Here is a 17389-nt window from a genome sequence, read left to right on the forward strand (position 1 = left end):
TCAAGCAGAGGTAAATGCAAATTTTCAGTGTGGGAATTAGAAAGATTAACTGTGAACATGCTGTGGGGGTCTTTCGTATTAAACAGCTCCAGATTTCGGCTACTGGTTTGCTGCTCTTTTAAAGAGCATGCATTTTGCCAGCCTCGCCACCTCAGAAATGGCCGTGACAGACACCATGACCCGAACAGTGTGGGTCTGGCTCCACGTAAATGCGACGGGTGTGCTGGGGGCATCGGTGGTTTTAAGCAAAGAAGACATTATTACTCCTTCAGTGTCAGTGCCCCTGTGCCCGCAGGCAGCCAAGGACCCAGGGCTGCCAGTGGCCTTTGGGAAGAGAAATGAAGGAGTTATGTGGTGAATATAGACATGGTGGCATTTCAAAACATTGACTGTGTCAAATTCCAGATCACTTAGTTTTGCAAAATCACTTTTTCTATCTTTATGTGTACTGAGTATGCTGCAGACGCAAATGAAAACTTGGTCCAGCACTCATCTGCAAAAATACAAGAATCTACAGATGAAAGTAGGTGATACCATCCAGCTCATGGTCCGGTCTTACAGTGGCTATGAGACGACACTCAGGGAAAAGGTTTAAAAAATAAGCCGACATGCAGTGATTCTTCCCGGCTAACCTTGCCAGCTTTTAGGTTTCTTGTTTGTAACAGTTTGCCTTCTGCATCTTCACTCCCTTGCCTGTTTCTGGGTAAATAGATGACCAAATACATAAACAGCTTCCTGAAATAGCACAGTCAGGGCATAGCTACATATTGCTGGTAGAGGTGTGAGCAGATAAATCCACATACAGTAAAACGTAGTTCTAAATTTGACCTTAAATCCCTTTGAAAGTGTGATTTAATCTCCTACATCATGAAAGTGGTTTTAAAATGTTTACATCTTCTCCTTTATAATGTTATTTGTACTTTTGATGTTTAACTGTGCATTACAGAAATTGTTATTGTGATCTTTCATTTTTACAGCATGTAAAGGCATGGCCCATTCCCAATTTCTGTTATTTATGTTTTGACTTTAAACTGTTTGTTGCTTTTACTGGGAATATATTTAAACTGGGAATTTGTGTATTGACTAGTTATAGCCACTTGTAAAACAACAGGCACTTGGTGAAGCACGCAAATTTCCAGGCTCAACAGTACTACTACGCATGGGAGTAAAGAGCATTTACTAAAAAAAGAGAGGTGGGCTATGCTATCATTCTTTGATTAAACAGGGGATAGCTATTTACAAAATACTGTGCAGCTCTTCTCTACTGATTTATAGTTCTCAAATAGCCACAGGGGAATTGCTAATTACACAGCACTTGTAACATTACCTCTCCAGTGGTACCACCGTAATTCATTTTGGGGTTACCGACAATACCCTAATTAGTAAATGTGAAGCTTTCTTTGGCTCTTGGTAAGGACCACAGTTATAGTTTAGGCAGTTAAGGTAACAGCTTACATCCGTACATTTCTCTTTCCATTCTTCTGGCTTGACATAGTTATGTACAATGTGTTGCGCTTTAAAAACAAGACAAGCTTTATTGTGCAATGTACTAACAAGACTGGTGCGTATTAGATGAAAGAGGTACTTTTTCCCTCTGATTAAAGCTGGTAAGGCTGGTAATGCAGAAGAGGTAAAGAACTGCATCCAATTCTGCATTTCAAGAAATACAGAGGGAGTCTGGAAGAAACTGACAGGAACAATCAGGAAATATTATTTGTGGGGGAAAAAATGCAGGAATGTGATTTGAGTCCAGAAAAGGTAAAACTGTAAGCAGAAGAGTTAAGTCATTCCGAATGTAAAGCAGCAGAAACTTCTGAATGTTGAATTTATCCCCTGGGCTAACAGAGGAGGTAGAAAACCTGGACTCATTTTCTACAAAGATTTTGCTAGATATTAGCAAAAATATTCCTACCTATTTGGATAGTGAGCCATGCTGAAACTGCAATATGTTATTCGTTGGTGATAAATAGAATGAGTCTATGTACAGCATTCAATCCTACTTCAGTACTGAAAGAGGGAAGAGAGGTCTGTTGAGGTCCCTTCCAGCCCTTCAGTTGTTTGATTTGAAGAACAAAACCTTCTCTTTACGTACCTTCGATGTGAAGCATAATTTCCAGTAATATGCCCAGAGCCATCACACCCAGGGGTGGGACACCTAGAATAATAATGAAAAAGACATGGAGCAGTGTTACTGACAGGAGAGATATAACTGCCCATTAAAAAATATTCATTGGCTCAGTCCTTGTTTCCGCAGGTGCCAGCCCTGGGGATCTCTAGCCATTGCTAAACCTGAGCTTAATTCCACACGGGAGACAAACATACTTTTTTCATTCATAAAATGTTTTTGTTTGCTACTCCTCACCTGCCCACTCATCCACTTTCTGGATATCTCTAGCATCGGCAGATTAGTGGAGATTTCCAGCAGCAGCCTGACATCCCCACACCACCAGAATGAGCTGGGTTGACAGCAAATGGAATATCCCCATGGTGTGTTCTTAGGTAACGGCTAACACTACAGTGAGCTATTTTGTTTTCCATCAGAGCTGTTGCTCTAATCCCACCGCGCATTGTCATGAGGTCGCACCATGGACATACCCCTCCACCTCTCCATGAAGTGAAGGAGATGCCTTAGGAAAAGGAAATGTGTAGCCGGGGAAATAATGCTGGCCTCTGGCAGAGAAATGGTAACCCACCCAAACACTCCCAAACACCAAGCTACAGCACCAGATAGAGAAGTCACTGATACAGCCATCAGTGTAATTTCTAACAGTTGAACGACACTAGAGTCATCAAAGAAAATGGATGGGTTTTTCTACATTGCAAAGATGATTGTGATCACCACAGAATAAGCTAAATTATAATGCTAAGTAAAATCATTAGCTGGTATTTGAACTGCTACACTAAATTACAGAAAAGTCAAAGGAAGAATTAATGATACTCATTTTACTGAACAGACAAGTGCTACGTGAATTCCAAAAAGTCGCTTTTCTTGAGCCTGAGTGTTGAATTCTAGCCATGCTTTAAAGCTTCGTTTGAAGAGAGCACTCAAATTCAAAAAAGCATGTGCACAAATTCAGATGTTGCATTGTGAAACATCATATTTCTGCAGCACTGAATTCTTTCACTATTTGAATGCAGAGTTCATGCAGACTTTGGCTTTCACCCTTTAGTTACATGTTTCCTTTCCTCAAAGTTGGTCCATACTGGTAAACTTTTGTTTCACAAAGGTTTCTGCAGAGACTTGAAAGTTTCTTAAAATCAGAAATTAAGCAACCCAGAATTCAGTGCAATGGGGCTGTCACGTTCCATTAAGCTGAATTTTAGCCCTTTAAAGCCAGTAAGCATTACCTACTTCTGAGGAGCTCAGCAGAGCCAAACTTCAAACGGGATTAATGCAACCTTGAAAGAGATAAATTAAACTGGAATTTGTTAAATGGCATTCTCATATGGTCTTCATCTGGACCAGCTGAGTTATTCATTAGAAAACATTAAAAAATGGTAGCACTTCCAGGATGTAAGCTGGTAAAACCTCTGGCGTTCACTACATCAGTGAAGCTTTCCTTCAACATAACAGCCTGTGTGCTTTGGACAAGAAGTCTAAACAACATCCTTAAAGACAATCCTCATTTTCTCTTGCTTTACGTCTTTGCACAGGACCAAGTATAAGACCATGATCTTGTCTAGAACGTGTAAGTATTACTGTGATTCTTAATATCTTAAAGACCAATATACAGGTTGACATCACACATTAATCTTTCTGCTTGTAGAAAGATAAAAAGCCTAATTTTTGCATAGTTTCTTCTGACACAAATTAGGTAAAAATATGGCCCCTGGTGAAGAAGTCATAGCTTAGTCTGCATGGCCCTTACCATTCATGTAAGGTAGCTGTAGCTGCACATGGCTACCACGAATTTTGCCTAGTACTTTAAGTTAAAAAATAAATGGTTAGGGCATCTTATATAAAGGGTCTTATATTTTAAATACTTCATATCTAAATATTTAGATGTTCTCACTATTTATTTTTATTTTTTGGAAAATATTTTGAGATCTGCAGAGAGACAATCTCTTGCTTCAGGTGTTTTTTTAATGCTAGGTATCTTCAGTGATCTACAATGCTCATTTCCTACTTCCATTAAGACCCGCTGCATCACTACAGCCTGACTGAAGCCTCTAAAGAGGCTGAATCAAAAGATATGGGAATAAGAAATAAATAAAGGAACTGACTAAACTTTGGCTCTAAATGTCCGTGGCATTTAAATGAATAAAGGAGACCAAGGAGCCATAAGACTGTTCCTCTGCAATCTGTCTGCGGTACTACAATGATTCCTTCTTCGTGAACCCATGCTATTTGAAACCAGCATTTTCCCCTTCAGACTTTTTGATCCTTTTCAGAATAAGCTATTATCGAAACTCCACAATAGTTTTTCTCATCTTTTCCAAGACTTTTGCTACAGGCAGGCAAGATTAATAGTGTCTTAACAAACAGGATTTATAAGATGCACCAGTATATCCAATCAATAAGTCCTAAAATTAGACCATTACACCTCAACCATTTGGGCAGTCTTACAAAATTTAAAAACTAGCTTATTTCTGTGTCATTTAAAAAAAAAAATCTTAAGCAACTGAAGCTAAAGAAGAAATCATCCTGCTGTAAATTGAACTGAGAATCTTCACAAAGGGCTCTGTACAGTTCACATCAGTTTAAAATCATCCTTTTGATTAAATCAGAAACGATTTTTTATGTAGGCAAGGATTTTAGAAAGACCTTTCAATTTTGGTTTTGGCACCATAGTATTTGTTTTCAAGTCTCATAAGCTTATATTGACCTAAATGTAACAGATGAAATGAGAATTTAGTGCAGTTGATAAGAACATTTTAAAACCCTGGAACATTTCTATTTACTGCTGCTTCCATTCTATGGGAAGTGCTTATAACCACTGTGAAATATAGGATGCAGTTATACAGCAGTCTGTTTCAACTATAAAGTTATTACAATATTTATTTGCTATCCTAAGCAGATTAGGTAAGGAGACAATTACAAGTCCTTATACCTTTGGAATTGAGTCTGTATTTTCAGAATGTCTGATCCCACGCAGGACTTGCATATACCCTACTACTTTACTACCAACTACTACCTATATGTATTTGACTTAACTAATCGTATGTGCATACAACAATGCTAGAAAAATGTATGTACAGGTGCTTATAAGAGGCAAGTGACGTGAAACCCTTTGAAAATAAATATGACAGTAAGTGGAAAATGAGATATACGGTTTCCTCACTTACTTAAAGTAAATGTAATTTGGCATGATCAGAAGCTTATTTGTAGACTCTACATAATAGCTTACTACAGCAAAGGAAATACTTCAGTACTGTAAAGAGTGAGGTGACAAAAGGAACTCACCCTGTACAGACTGAGGTTCAGAACATACAACCGAAGCACTTCACACAAATTCAGGGCATCCAGCAACATAAAAGAGCTTGTCAGTGAAGGGGAATGCAGTTAGCACCGCCTTGATGTCCCATTCATTTCACAGAACATCCCAGAGAAGCTTTTTTGGGAAAATAAGCATAAGCAGAAAGCAGGGCAGGCAGCAGAAAGCAACAGCTGTGGCAGCTGGATTCAGTATTGGACTTAGATTCAATAGAGGGAATGAAAAACAGGCAAGAGCCAAACGGAGATAAATATACTTAAGTCCTACTATCCAGTCTTCCTAGGGAAAGGACTGAAGGTGTGCAGCAATTAAAAAAGACTTTTGGCAGCTTGAAGGAACTTCCTGGGACTGGGGAAGAAATGGCTGCGACGCCCAAATGGGCTCTGGGAGGTTTTTTCCAAATGCCAATGGTTAAAAGTCTAGCTGCAATCTCTGCTCAGAAGACAAAGCAGCACACATCAGCATAGCACACTACAAATAAGATACACATTTAAACCTATATTCCCAGGCTTTTATCTAGGTCTACAGGAGCTACATAAGCTTACATGTATCTTACATATTTAGACAATATATAGCTCAGCTAGCGTGAGACCAAATAGGATGTTACACAAAGGGGCCACGACAGAACTGAAATTGTTTTGTCCTCGTTATTGTGTATAGCTTTGGTTGATTACTAATAAAATTTATTTTAAAACATAAATTATTTCTAAAACATACCGATGAAACAAAGATATAGTAACGTGCAATATAATGAAAACACACTGCCTTTTTTTTTTTTTTCTTCACTTTTAGAGATTTTACCACAAAATGACAACAGCTGTTTGGAACCAGAAGGATTGCACTTCCCTAGGGAGGAGGCAGAGCTCATGGAATTTTTTTCAGTGCACACAGCCTGACTGCAGCTCAGTGCCTGGGCTCTGGCTTGGGCTCAGGCTCCTTCCCTCCCTCCCTCCCTCCCTCCCTCTCAGAAACCCTCAGTTGAGATTCAGCAACAGAGTGAATTCTATTTCCATCTCAGTCAAATCTCGTCTTTAAGGTTTGACCAGTTTATGTGCACAAATCCAAATGGAAACCTTAGATCTAGAATTACACAAGCCCAAATGCGGCATACCACGCAAACAAAAGTCGGGTCGTTATAACACATGGTTGCATTTTTCGCTAAGTAGGCTGATAAAGTTTAACTTGATCATCAGAGAGAGTTTCAGAAACTGTAGCCAACATAACTTCCCTTCTGTCTCTTGCCCCTTCGATCACCCTTGGCCCTTTCTCTGCCCTGCACCAAGTCCTCTCCCTCCGCACACTTTCAGCCTCACCGCCCTTACCACTACAGCCTGGTTTTCACTAAGGAAAGGGCCTATTATTAAGTTAGGCTGTAGTTTTCACATGAATTGGCAGGTTTGTATGTTATCTGTGGACTTGTTCTTAGCTATCGCTCTTGGGGGATTAATACTAGCACTCAGCGGACACTCCAGAAATAAAGAAATAATAACAGTCACTAATAAAGGTGAAGAGCATTGCTAATTCTGATTATGGCAAACTGCTTCAACATTTTATTTTTGTACTAAGGAAATTTGCTCCCATGGAACTGAATTAAATCACTAATTCCTCTCACACTGGCCATGCCAAGAGCCATCGGATAGTAATCCTTTCTAGGACCCACCAAACCACACTGGGATTCAACTGCAACGGGTTGCTACAAAATACCTTTAATGATCTGTTATTAGTAAGCTCTAAAGACTGATGTTACTTTTATTGTTTAGTTTACAGCAATTAGCACTTACTACTTTGTGAATCCAGTCTTCCCTTGTGTAAGTAAATGAACACGTATATAAGTAATATAGTCTACCCGACAGAATACGTACCCTATATATTACTAATTAAATAATTAAAGCAGATGTAGCTAGCAACCCAAAAGAAAAATCATACCGAATTGAACGGTGGAGTAAATCAGCAAGTTTTGCAAAAATTCAGAATGGTTCTTCAGAATGTTCCACACTGCAAAAGAACTGGGATTTAATAGAAATGTATATCTTTCCCACAGTTTTATTTTGACCATGCTGTCAATCTCTATAGTAGAGGTGTGATTTTCTGCTGAAGGTTCAGAAAGGCTAGAGAAATATAATTGTTTCCTGTGGGATTTTTTCATAGCAGAATGTAGAATTTTTTTATTGTCTGGTGGTTTCCATGTATCTGAGATTCCGTTTTATTTGACTGAATCACCAGGAATGGAATTCATAGGTTGGGAGGCTGGAAGACAGACAAAATAATACTTTGCATTTCTATCTTTCATCTGAAGATCTGAAAGTATTTTACAAACATTAATGGATAAAATCTTACAATACTGCTTTGAAAAAGCGAAGAATTTGGCTGAGGAAAACTGGGGCACAGAGAGGCTAAATGACATTACACAGAGAGGAAAATGGGCGAGAAGTAGAGATTCTTATTCACTGCTCTGTTTGCAGCTATAAAGCCATGCATCTTCTGAAACTACATGTAGATTCATAAACAAAATATTGTGGGTTTTTGTTGTTTTTTATTTTTTTTTTCTAGTCAGGTAGTCCAGAAACAAAAGGATACATGAGTAAACACGTAAAGATATTGTGTTCCTAGTTCCCTGAATTGACTACATGAGGAAGGAGAAAAAATGTGGAGGGAACAAGAAAGGGAAGGGATGAGAAGAAGCTTTGCCAAATTAAGAAATGGAGTTTTCTGTGAGGTATGGTAAGTTTATTGTATGTCTACACCTCTATGAATTTGAGTGCTGGTCAAAAAACAACAGGTTTGCAGCTCTTGACAAACAAGTCCCCTTTTTAACTATTTAAGAGGCCAAAAGAGAGAATAAGTTTTTCTCCAGTTCCTTCCTATGCCACTCACCACTGACCTGCAGGGAGCACTCCAGGCCGAAAAAAGAGATCATAAACAGAGCTGTGTGGTCCTCAGCAGAGATTTTTTTGGCCATGGGTGTGTCAGTAACAGTCAGGTTTGTGGTAATTGTTATCGCAGAATCACAGAATTTTCAGAGTTGGAAGGGACCTCTAGAGATCATCTAGTCCAACTCCCCTGCCAAAGCAGGATTGCCAGAGCACATTACTCAGGACTGCATCCAGGCGGGTCTTGAAAATCTCCAGAGAAGGGGACTCCACAACCTCCCTGGGCAGCCTGTGCCAGTGCTCTCTCACCCTCACCGTAAAGAAGTGTTTCCGTGTATTTGAATGGAACTTCCTATGTTCTAACTTGTGCCCATTGCCCCTCGTCCTGTTACTGGGAACCACTGAAAAGAGCCTGGCTCCATCCTCCTTCAACCCACCCTTTAGATACTTGTATGCCATAATAAGGTCTCCCCTCAGCCTTCTCTTCTCCAGGCTAAAGAGTCCCAGCTCTCTCAGCCTTTCCTCATAACGGAGATGCTCCAAGCCCTTAATCATCTTAGTTGCCCTTCGCTGGACTCGCTCCAGCAGTTCCCTGTCCCTCTTGAACTGGGGAGCCCAAAACTGGACACAGTATTCCAGTTGTGGCCTCACCAGTGCAGAGTAGAGGGGGAGAATGACCTCCCTCGACCTACTGGCCACACTCTTCCCTATGCAGCCCAGGATTCCATTGGCCTTTTTGGCAACAAGGGCACATTGCTGGGCCATGGACAATTTACTGTCTACCATGACCCCCAGATCCTTCTCCTCCGAGCTACTTCCCAGCAGGTCCGCCCCTAACCTATACTGGTGCCATGAAACACCATACTGGTGTTATGAAAACACCTATTTAGCAGGAACTGGACAGACACCAGCAACTCATTTTGCTTTTACCTTTCTGAGCAGTCAGAGCAATGCCTCCCAGCCTTTACAGTTCTAGCCAGCTCTGTGAAAGCAATCTGGATGTGTAAATCTCTAAATCTTATTTTCAGTCCCAGGTATTTCAGTAGATTGTCAAGCTCTAATTAAGTATGCGAACTGGGAACACTGCTGTTCTTTTTCCTCATGAAGATACAGAAGAAAAGCTCTAATTCCAGTAGGAACACAGGTGCTTTTGCACTTCTACCCTGTTGCCTTTTATTGTCTAATTTTTTACCATAGCACTTGACTTCTGAATTCCCAAAGTGTTGATTCTTTGTTTTGATACCTAGGAAAAACCCTCTACCTACACGACCTATCTGTGAATTTGCAATGAAAAACTTGTTTTGTTAGGATGGATTTATTTTCTCTTATTTTCCCTCAATGAAGCTGCACACCTACATATTTCTTTACTCTTTATTTTATTCATTCCACTTTCTTTCCTGATGCTTCTTTCTCCCTATTTTCAATCTCTTATCCTTTTTCCTACAGAGGAGCAAGAACGTCCATCTGCTTTTGCCCCATGGTTTGCTTTCCATCCATATTCCTCTGCAGCATTTCTCTTCCACGTTCTACTGCTTCCTTTTCCAGATCCTTTTCCTTCTTGTCTCTTCTTGTCACTTTTAAAATTTCTCTCCCTCCCTTTTACTTCTTTTTTTTCTCTGTCCCTTTTGGCTGATATTTTCATTCTCTGTTCCTCCCTCATCCTTTCCTCCTTTCATGATCTCTAATAACCTTGAAGTCAACAATTCTTTCTTCTTTCCTCTTTGTTGTTTCTTTTCATTATCTTGTCTTTCATCACCCTTCTTGTCCTCCTGCTCTTTTCTACCAGATGATTTTATCTTTCCCTTAGTCTGCATTGCTTGTGGTCCTCTCACATTGTTGAGATGACTGAGTACACATTGCATCCTTATGTCAGGGGAGAAAACGCTGTGTTGTGAAACCTTAACACAGAATTTCTTGGCTGCCAAGACACAATGAGTCATTTTAAGTATCTTGCACTCTTTTACTTTTATTAAAGCCCTTGCAAGCTTTATCACTGCCTTCAAAAGCAGCAGAACCAGGCTAGCACTGGGCACTTCTGAAAATTCATTCAGAGCTCATTTGAAACTCATTTGAATTGGTTCAAGAGGCAACATAAAGTCTGTGGGACAGGTATGCAGATAATGCATATTTCAGTGAATCCTGAGTGTACGGTTTCATGTTCTAGTCCTCACAAATATACCTACAAAAGCATATGAAGTCAGACCCTTATAAATACCAAAGGTTCATAAACATGCATTGTAAGCCAAAAATAAAAAAAAAAGAAGTTAAATTTAGATTCATATGTTAATTATATTTCCCTGTATTCAGTCTAACTAGAAGGAGTACTTATTCACACAAATTTAGTTTTAGCAAACGTGCTAAATATTATTTTTTCATATGTAAAGTACTGCTAACATTTCTTACTTAGCAGAATGCTACTGACACAACAGGCTTCATTGGAGGTAATAGGAGAATTTAAAACCCAAACCCACAGCAGATATAAAGGAAGAGGACTTGAGGAAATAACAAGAGCCAGAAAAAAAAAAAAAAAAAAAAGAGTGGTGGAATGGCAAATGAGTGAATTGAGAAAAATCTTCTTCTGTCTTGTCAGCTGCTTTTTGGCATTGGATCCAGTGCAGTTCCAGGAGGAATGGGCAGGAGATCAGGGGATCCAGGCAAGGACCACTCCTGGTGGGGCATTACTGAGCCCTCTCAGAAGATGCTGGGAGAAGTGCAAGTTGGAGATTGGAAAGAACTGTAGAATGGAAGGATTTGTTGTTACCACTTTCACTGTACAGTCTTTCTATCCATGAGGGAATGATGCCAGGCCTATGGAGACAGTCCAGGCATGAAACTAAAATAATTTTGGCTCAGAGGCTTCATGGAGTAACTTCAGTCTCTTCTACCTCTCCTGAGAGATTGCGCTGTCTCTCTGTCTCTAGAAATCCCCAGCAATTGAATGGTTCCAAACTGGGGGTGGCTGAGTGCATACTCTTCTCCTTAGGTAAAATTTAATTAATTCCCCGACTTTCTGCATGTACAATTTTTCTGTCCTTAGCAGCTGGTATTAACTGTATTGCATTCCTGCATTTTTTCAACTTTGTGGGGGTGAGAAAGAACATGATATGTTCTTTAATTACACTGAAATCCATTTTCCAATAAGCAGACCAAAATGCATCATGCTGACATTTAAAATATTGCTGTGCACTCGAATGCACAGATACACACGATGCGTTTAAATTAATTATACCGCTTTAGAAAAAAAATTTTCCGGTGCCTTCAGTAACCACCTCTGCACGCTGCCTGTTCTGCTAGCAGTCAGGACTTCCCAGCTTCCCAGCAGCAAGTGCCACGACGTGCTGCCCGCTGTTCTCGCATCTAGCACCAGCATATACCGCCTAACATGCCAGTTGCCAAAGGCATGGTATGTGCCTAATGTGAAATAGCTTCTGTGCGCTACCCAGGGGGTGCTCCGTTCACAGAAGCTGCCAGGGGGAAGCTGTGAATCAGCTCCTTCCCTGGGCACCTTGCCCACGCTTTCTCTCCTGCCAGCATCGCCTGCCTTGGAGGCAGCACCGGCCAGCTGCAGATCCCCTCCCCGCAGCACAGAGCGCTTCCTGGCACCAGGGATGAATCAGTTCCAACATATGCAAATTCAAATGTTCATTTCCAAACACCTCAGCCTTCGGAAAAAAAGCTTCATTTTTATAGGGAAGGAGTAACATAAAATGATCGAGGCATGGAGAAAAATGCAGGAGAAGATAGCCTTAAAAGAACATGCCTTACAGCTAGGAGCAAAGTGAGTTCTCTGCCTCCTAATAGTATTGCTGCAAGCCTGGGCTTGAAAAAAACCTACCAACCACATGGGCTTTTTTCAGTAATTTTGGGTAGAAACATCTGATTCTGAAGAAGACTGTCCTATTCCTGGCTGGTTTATTAAAACGGGAACCACTAAACCTCTCAGGAATATCTGCCACACAGCCACTGCGCAGCAAGATTGGTCCAGTCAGGGTTTGCAAAACAGCCAGTGACATGATTTCTCTCACTCCCTGTATGTGAAAATAGGTCCAAGAGAAGCACTTGAAGGCAGTAGCACAGGCGTAGCATTTTGGTATTCTTCACCTTAAAAGGTGTCTTCAAAAGCTCTTACAACTGGCCTAACTTTTCTGTTTATGATGTAAACGGAAGTTTTAGCACAAAATTGAATTAAAATTAGGTCGAATGCTGAGTACTTTAAAAATGCACTCTTCAAAGCAGGGAAGTTTTCCCCTCATAAGAGATTTACATTGCGGTTAGGTCAGTAGCCTGCTGGTTGCCTTGAACACCACAAAATTATCAATAGCATAATTCTTGAATTGTTGTCTCTGTGTTGCTGCTTCTTCCATGCTCTGCTCTTTCGTACTTTGTATATCTTCTCCCAGGTGAAGCAATTACGAAAGGGTCTGGTGGGCACAGCAGTATGACCTTGAATCTGTCACTTACTGAGACTTTCCCGGAGGTTTAGGGTGACCTCAAAATCTACAAATCTGGAAGACTCAAAATGGTCAGCGCCTCCCTAAGAAATGTTGAGAAATGCTATGAGACTAGGATTGCTAAAAGCCAAGGAAACTAATTAACAACTTTCATATAATCTGTGTCCTTAACAATCCACTAAAGTCATTGGGAAGAGAATGGGCACAATCCAGCATTAGCCATTCCTTAGCTATTCTTTTTGTTTGTTTTTCATCTGAACAGAATCGTTCAACTTGTGCACACGCAAATACTTGAACAAGAGAAGGACTCCAGAAAATCACAGGAATGGAGACAGTTGGATCAAATGTAAGAGGGGGAAATGAAAGGCTGAGTGGGAAGGATGGAAAGAATAAGAGCATGAAGAAAGTCCAATGTATATGTCCTCTTTCAAAATAATATATAAAATATTAGTATGAAAGACTAAGCCTACAAAATAGGTGGTAATATTTCTAGCCCTGTATAATTAAGAGAGAGAAGCAGAAGTTCTGCCTCTAATGAGAGTCCTCTCAGTCTAGCATTATGGCAAAGCCATAAATGAATAGGATTGTAAACACCTTTGAGTTATCTAGGAAATATATCATGGACAGCATGAGGGCTCAGAATTTTGAAAAAAAAAAAACCCAAAAAAACACCATTAAAATAATCCAAATGACAGAAAATTTAATGGGCTGGAATTTTCTTCACTATTACTAGCTTGTTTCTTATTCTCCTGTTTCAAAAGAGCAAGTAAAAAGATGATTTTCAGTGCACATTCAGAAAGGTAAGATGAAGTAAACACAATAGTTCTGTGGAAAATGTGTTTAGGTGACTAATTGCATCTTAAGGCTGAGAAGTATGTTTTCTTCCATATGCAGTCACTGCACTGTGCCCATTAGTAACATTAGAAGTGTTGTACCATGAAGTTCCTATACTGGATGGACTTTTAAATCTCTCCTGAATATATGTGTTTCCATCTGAAAACACGTGCCATCCAATAACAGGGACAGGTTAACATTTGGATAAAGGGAGAAAACTCTCAAGGGTTTCACTTTCCCAGACAGATAAAGCAGAGATACTACTTTCTATTTTGGGGGTGAAGAGTCAACAGCAAAAGAGTAAAATCGTTCAGTTTTTGTTTCATGAAAACAAGCAGCTTTTTCCCTCTAGGCCTAAAAACATTTGTCAGAAGCCCAAGTGAGGAAATGTGAAAATACTGAGTGTGAATTATATCAGACTGTGAGAGGCAGTCTGGTCTAGTAAGAAGGCTAATGAACAGTACAGCTGAGGGAAATCCAGCTTTGTTAATGATTTTCTGTGTGAGTTTACACTAATTTTTGAGCAATTCTCAGACATGCTCTAATTTTTGGTGCAATTGCCTTGAGACTCATGCTCCATCTACACTGATTTTTAAGTTTAACCTCACCATTTACTTGAATTTACCTCAGGCCTGCAATCTTAAGCAAGACTGAATTAACACTGAAGGGAAAAAATCTTATGGCGACTCCAGTCAAGAACCTATCTGCAAGGAGGACAGGTTGGGAATGACTACAGCTATGTCGACTCCTACATATACTCCATCCACTGCCTTGAGGCGGTCTCAGATGGTAGACAGTGGGCAGAGAAATCAGCCCTAATGAAGTAATGCTTAGGAAGGAACAATATTTTTTGTATTCTTCCCAGCGCTCTGAGAACTACAAACACTAAGCTGAAAGTTTGCATTGCTGCAAGACGTTGCAGGATAGCTGTGGGCCTGGAGCACTTGATATACAAGACAGAGAGAGCTGGCTTGTTCATTCTTATGAGGTGTAAGAAACAATCTTGTTGATGTCTACAAATACCTAACAGGGTGGTGTGGTGAAGGCGTAGCAAAAGTTTTCTCAGAGCTGCACAGCTGAAGAATGAGAGGCAATGGGGACGAGGTTCACCATGGGAAAGCCCAATTGATTATACAGGGAAAAAAAAATGACCATCAGGCTGGTCAGACACTGGAGCAGGTTGTGGGAACTCTGACCTTAGAGATAATCAAAACTTGACTGAACAACGTCCTGAGCAACCTGCTCCAACTGTTCTTGCTCTGACCAGGAGTTTGCCCATTTGGAGGTCCCTACCTACATGGTCTTATAATTCTGTAATATGTCTTAAAAGCTGTATCAGAGATCATACCGTTTGGCCTCCTACTGGGAGTACGGATGCAGCCTTTCCTTATAGGCTTATTTCCAGAAAGACCTATCATTCTGCTTGATTGCAGTCCCTTCTTGACAGTTCAAGTTCAACCATCAGCCAACTTCTTCGTATAGTTGTATATATTCAAAACATCTGTATATTTCTTTGTATTTGTATATGTTCTTTTCAACAATTGAAAATGTTGACTTCAAAGTCCAGTTTGCAGAGCTAATGAATGCTCAGAAATTCTCAGTGAGGTAGATAAAGTGGATCACACCAAATGTCCTGATCAGTGAGAGGGACTGTGTGCCTGAGAGAATACTCCCAGTTTCTACTCCAGGCATCCATCTGCCTTTGCTTCGGAGTTTCCTGTCCCTCCTGAAAGGATGTTGCAGCTGTCTGGGTAGCAGTAAAGGAAACAACAGAGCTTTTAGTACGGTATTCAATAACCTGAAATTGGTGCCGTTTCACCCTAACCTGTCAGACTGTATGAGGCAGTTTGCACATTATGTGAACAAAGGAGACATCCAACCCTTCAGTGAGGGCAGGAAGCTCTGATAAGACCATTAAAACTGTTCCAAGCTAAACCATTCCTTCTTGTGCTGGAATCTGAGACTGTATTGAACAGCACTTAAGTAATAATTCCAGCTTCACAGTACCGTTCCAAGTTATCATTAAGTAGAGCACTTGAAAATGAATTGTGCTTTTTATTGTCATGGGATATGCTCTGGTGTCTTTTCTTACTTTGGCCCTCCTTACTTTCTCTTTAAAGTTAACAAAGGCAGAAAGCCCACGCTTTTCTACAATTTCCCCTTCTGCAACTCCCATAAGATTAGGCAGTGCGAGCTTGGTTTATACCGTAAACATTTCATGAAAGAGCCACTTTAATTTCGCAGTCTAATAGCTGCAGGAATAGTTTCCTAAACAGCTCCGCGGAGTGCTGGAGGGGTCGGAGGTTACAAACAGGGATAAATGGCTGTGCAGCACAATGGCTCTGTGCAACTGCATACCGCGGAGCAGAAAGCAGCTCGCTCGCCCAGAAACACTTTGCTCACCGTCAGGAATGCAGGCAGAGAGAGAAAGTGCTCTATTATACCTTAGGGCTCAGAGCTCTCATGCACTGCTAAATTAGAAAAGCGGCCTTGAGTGAGAGGCTAACAACTTGGTCTTACATGATTTTTACAAGAAAAAGATTTCCCTCTTTTTTTTTTTTTTTTTTAAAGTAATACACTTCTTTTCCAAAATCATTTGTTGTTTTTGTGTGCTCATATAGCCAAATATCCCCGAGCATCTATTTACTGCTCCTTGCTCTGATTTCTAATTCACTCGGTTAGCATTGATACAGATCTCATCTAAACACTGAGTAATACTTTTCTCTTTCCAGGCTGGCCAAGAGGAACCGTAACTTTCTATTTTCAGGCTGAATTCTTACATCTTGTACTCAGACTCTGACAAAATATTTTTTTTAAAAATCACTGCCCTCACAAACATTCCTGCTAATTAAATGCCCCCTGACGAGGATTTGGAAGAATAATATGCAAGGCAGGAACACAGCTGAAACACAAATTCTCTGTTTTGATTAGCTCAGAGGTTGTGATCCTCAGCTATACACAACACGGAAGAAGAACAGCATCCAATTAACCTCCTGGCATGAACTAGGAGTAGGCAGAATTCCAGCCTTAACACCCATTTAGCCATAGGAAAACCACCAATTTCAAGATGCATATAGCATCTCAGGAAGGTCAAATGAAAGACTGTGGAACAGGTTACCCAGCAAACTACATCTTACAGAAATGTCTCCCATAGGTTGCCCCTTCCCAGTACTCACTGGTGTGGACTGTATCTCTGGCACAGAATTTAATCCATTGGCAGTATCTTTAGAAACTGCCATATTTCCCTTTTTTATGGTGAGGGAAATTTATAAGAAAAAAATACCCCTTGGCTAAGTATCTTAGTCATTACATTTACTTTACTTTTGAATGGAAAGTATTTCCATTGACATGAACAGACTAAAAGAAGTTTTTCTTAGCCTTAAAGACAAGCCCGCTACCTTGAAATAACGACTTTTAAACTTTAAGATAGAATAGAATTATTTTTGAGATCATTCTTGACTATATAAGACTTTATATGAAAATGTAAAACCCATTTGGTCTGTTGTATGTTAACATTCACATGAATTTGCGCAAAAATTGGAGATATTTGGTCCTGACACGCTTCCTTATTATCCATTTTTGAATCAGTAGTATTTACTACAGGTTCAGTAGAGTTAACACCAAAATTTGTAAAAATGGAATTAAAATCAGGTAAACTATGGTTAAAACATTGTATTCTGGATACAAGGTTTACATACAAACCGGTAGACAATTACGTCTCATATGCATTAAATATCACTTATTTTTAATCTACAGAGGTTCATTGTATTAAATAGAAGTCAAACAAAAGTTAAAGAAC

General features: G+C 40.0%; 1 protein-coding gene across 3 annotated transcripts in view; it reads right to left on the reverse strand.

Annotated features, from left to right (window-relative positions):
• MYT1L (myelin transcription factor 1 like) overlaps window positions 1-17389 on the reverse strand; it is a gene marked incomplete at both ends in the record, with an annotated part of 130567 nt that overhangs the window by 31824 nt on the left and 81354 nt on the right. For all 3 annotated transcript variants that reach the window (XM_082481155.1, XM_082481154.1, XM_082481156.1), the window contains one exon: window positions 2093-2155. In XM_082481155.1, the coding sequence (XP_082337281.1) occupies window positions 2093-2155 (63 nt within the window). The remainder of the gene's footprint in view (window positions 1-2092; window positions 2156-17389) is intronic.

The sequence above is a fragment of the Vanellus vanellus genome, assembly GCF_965231255.1.
Source record: "Vanellus vanellus genome assembly, chromosome: 3".
Taxonomy (NCBI): Eukaryota; Metazoa; Chordata; class Aves; order Charadriiformes; family Charadriidae; genus Vanellus; species Vanellus vanellus.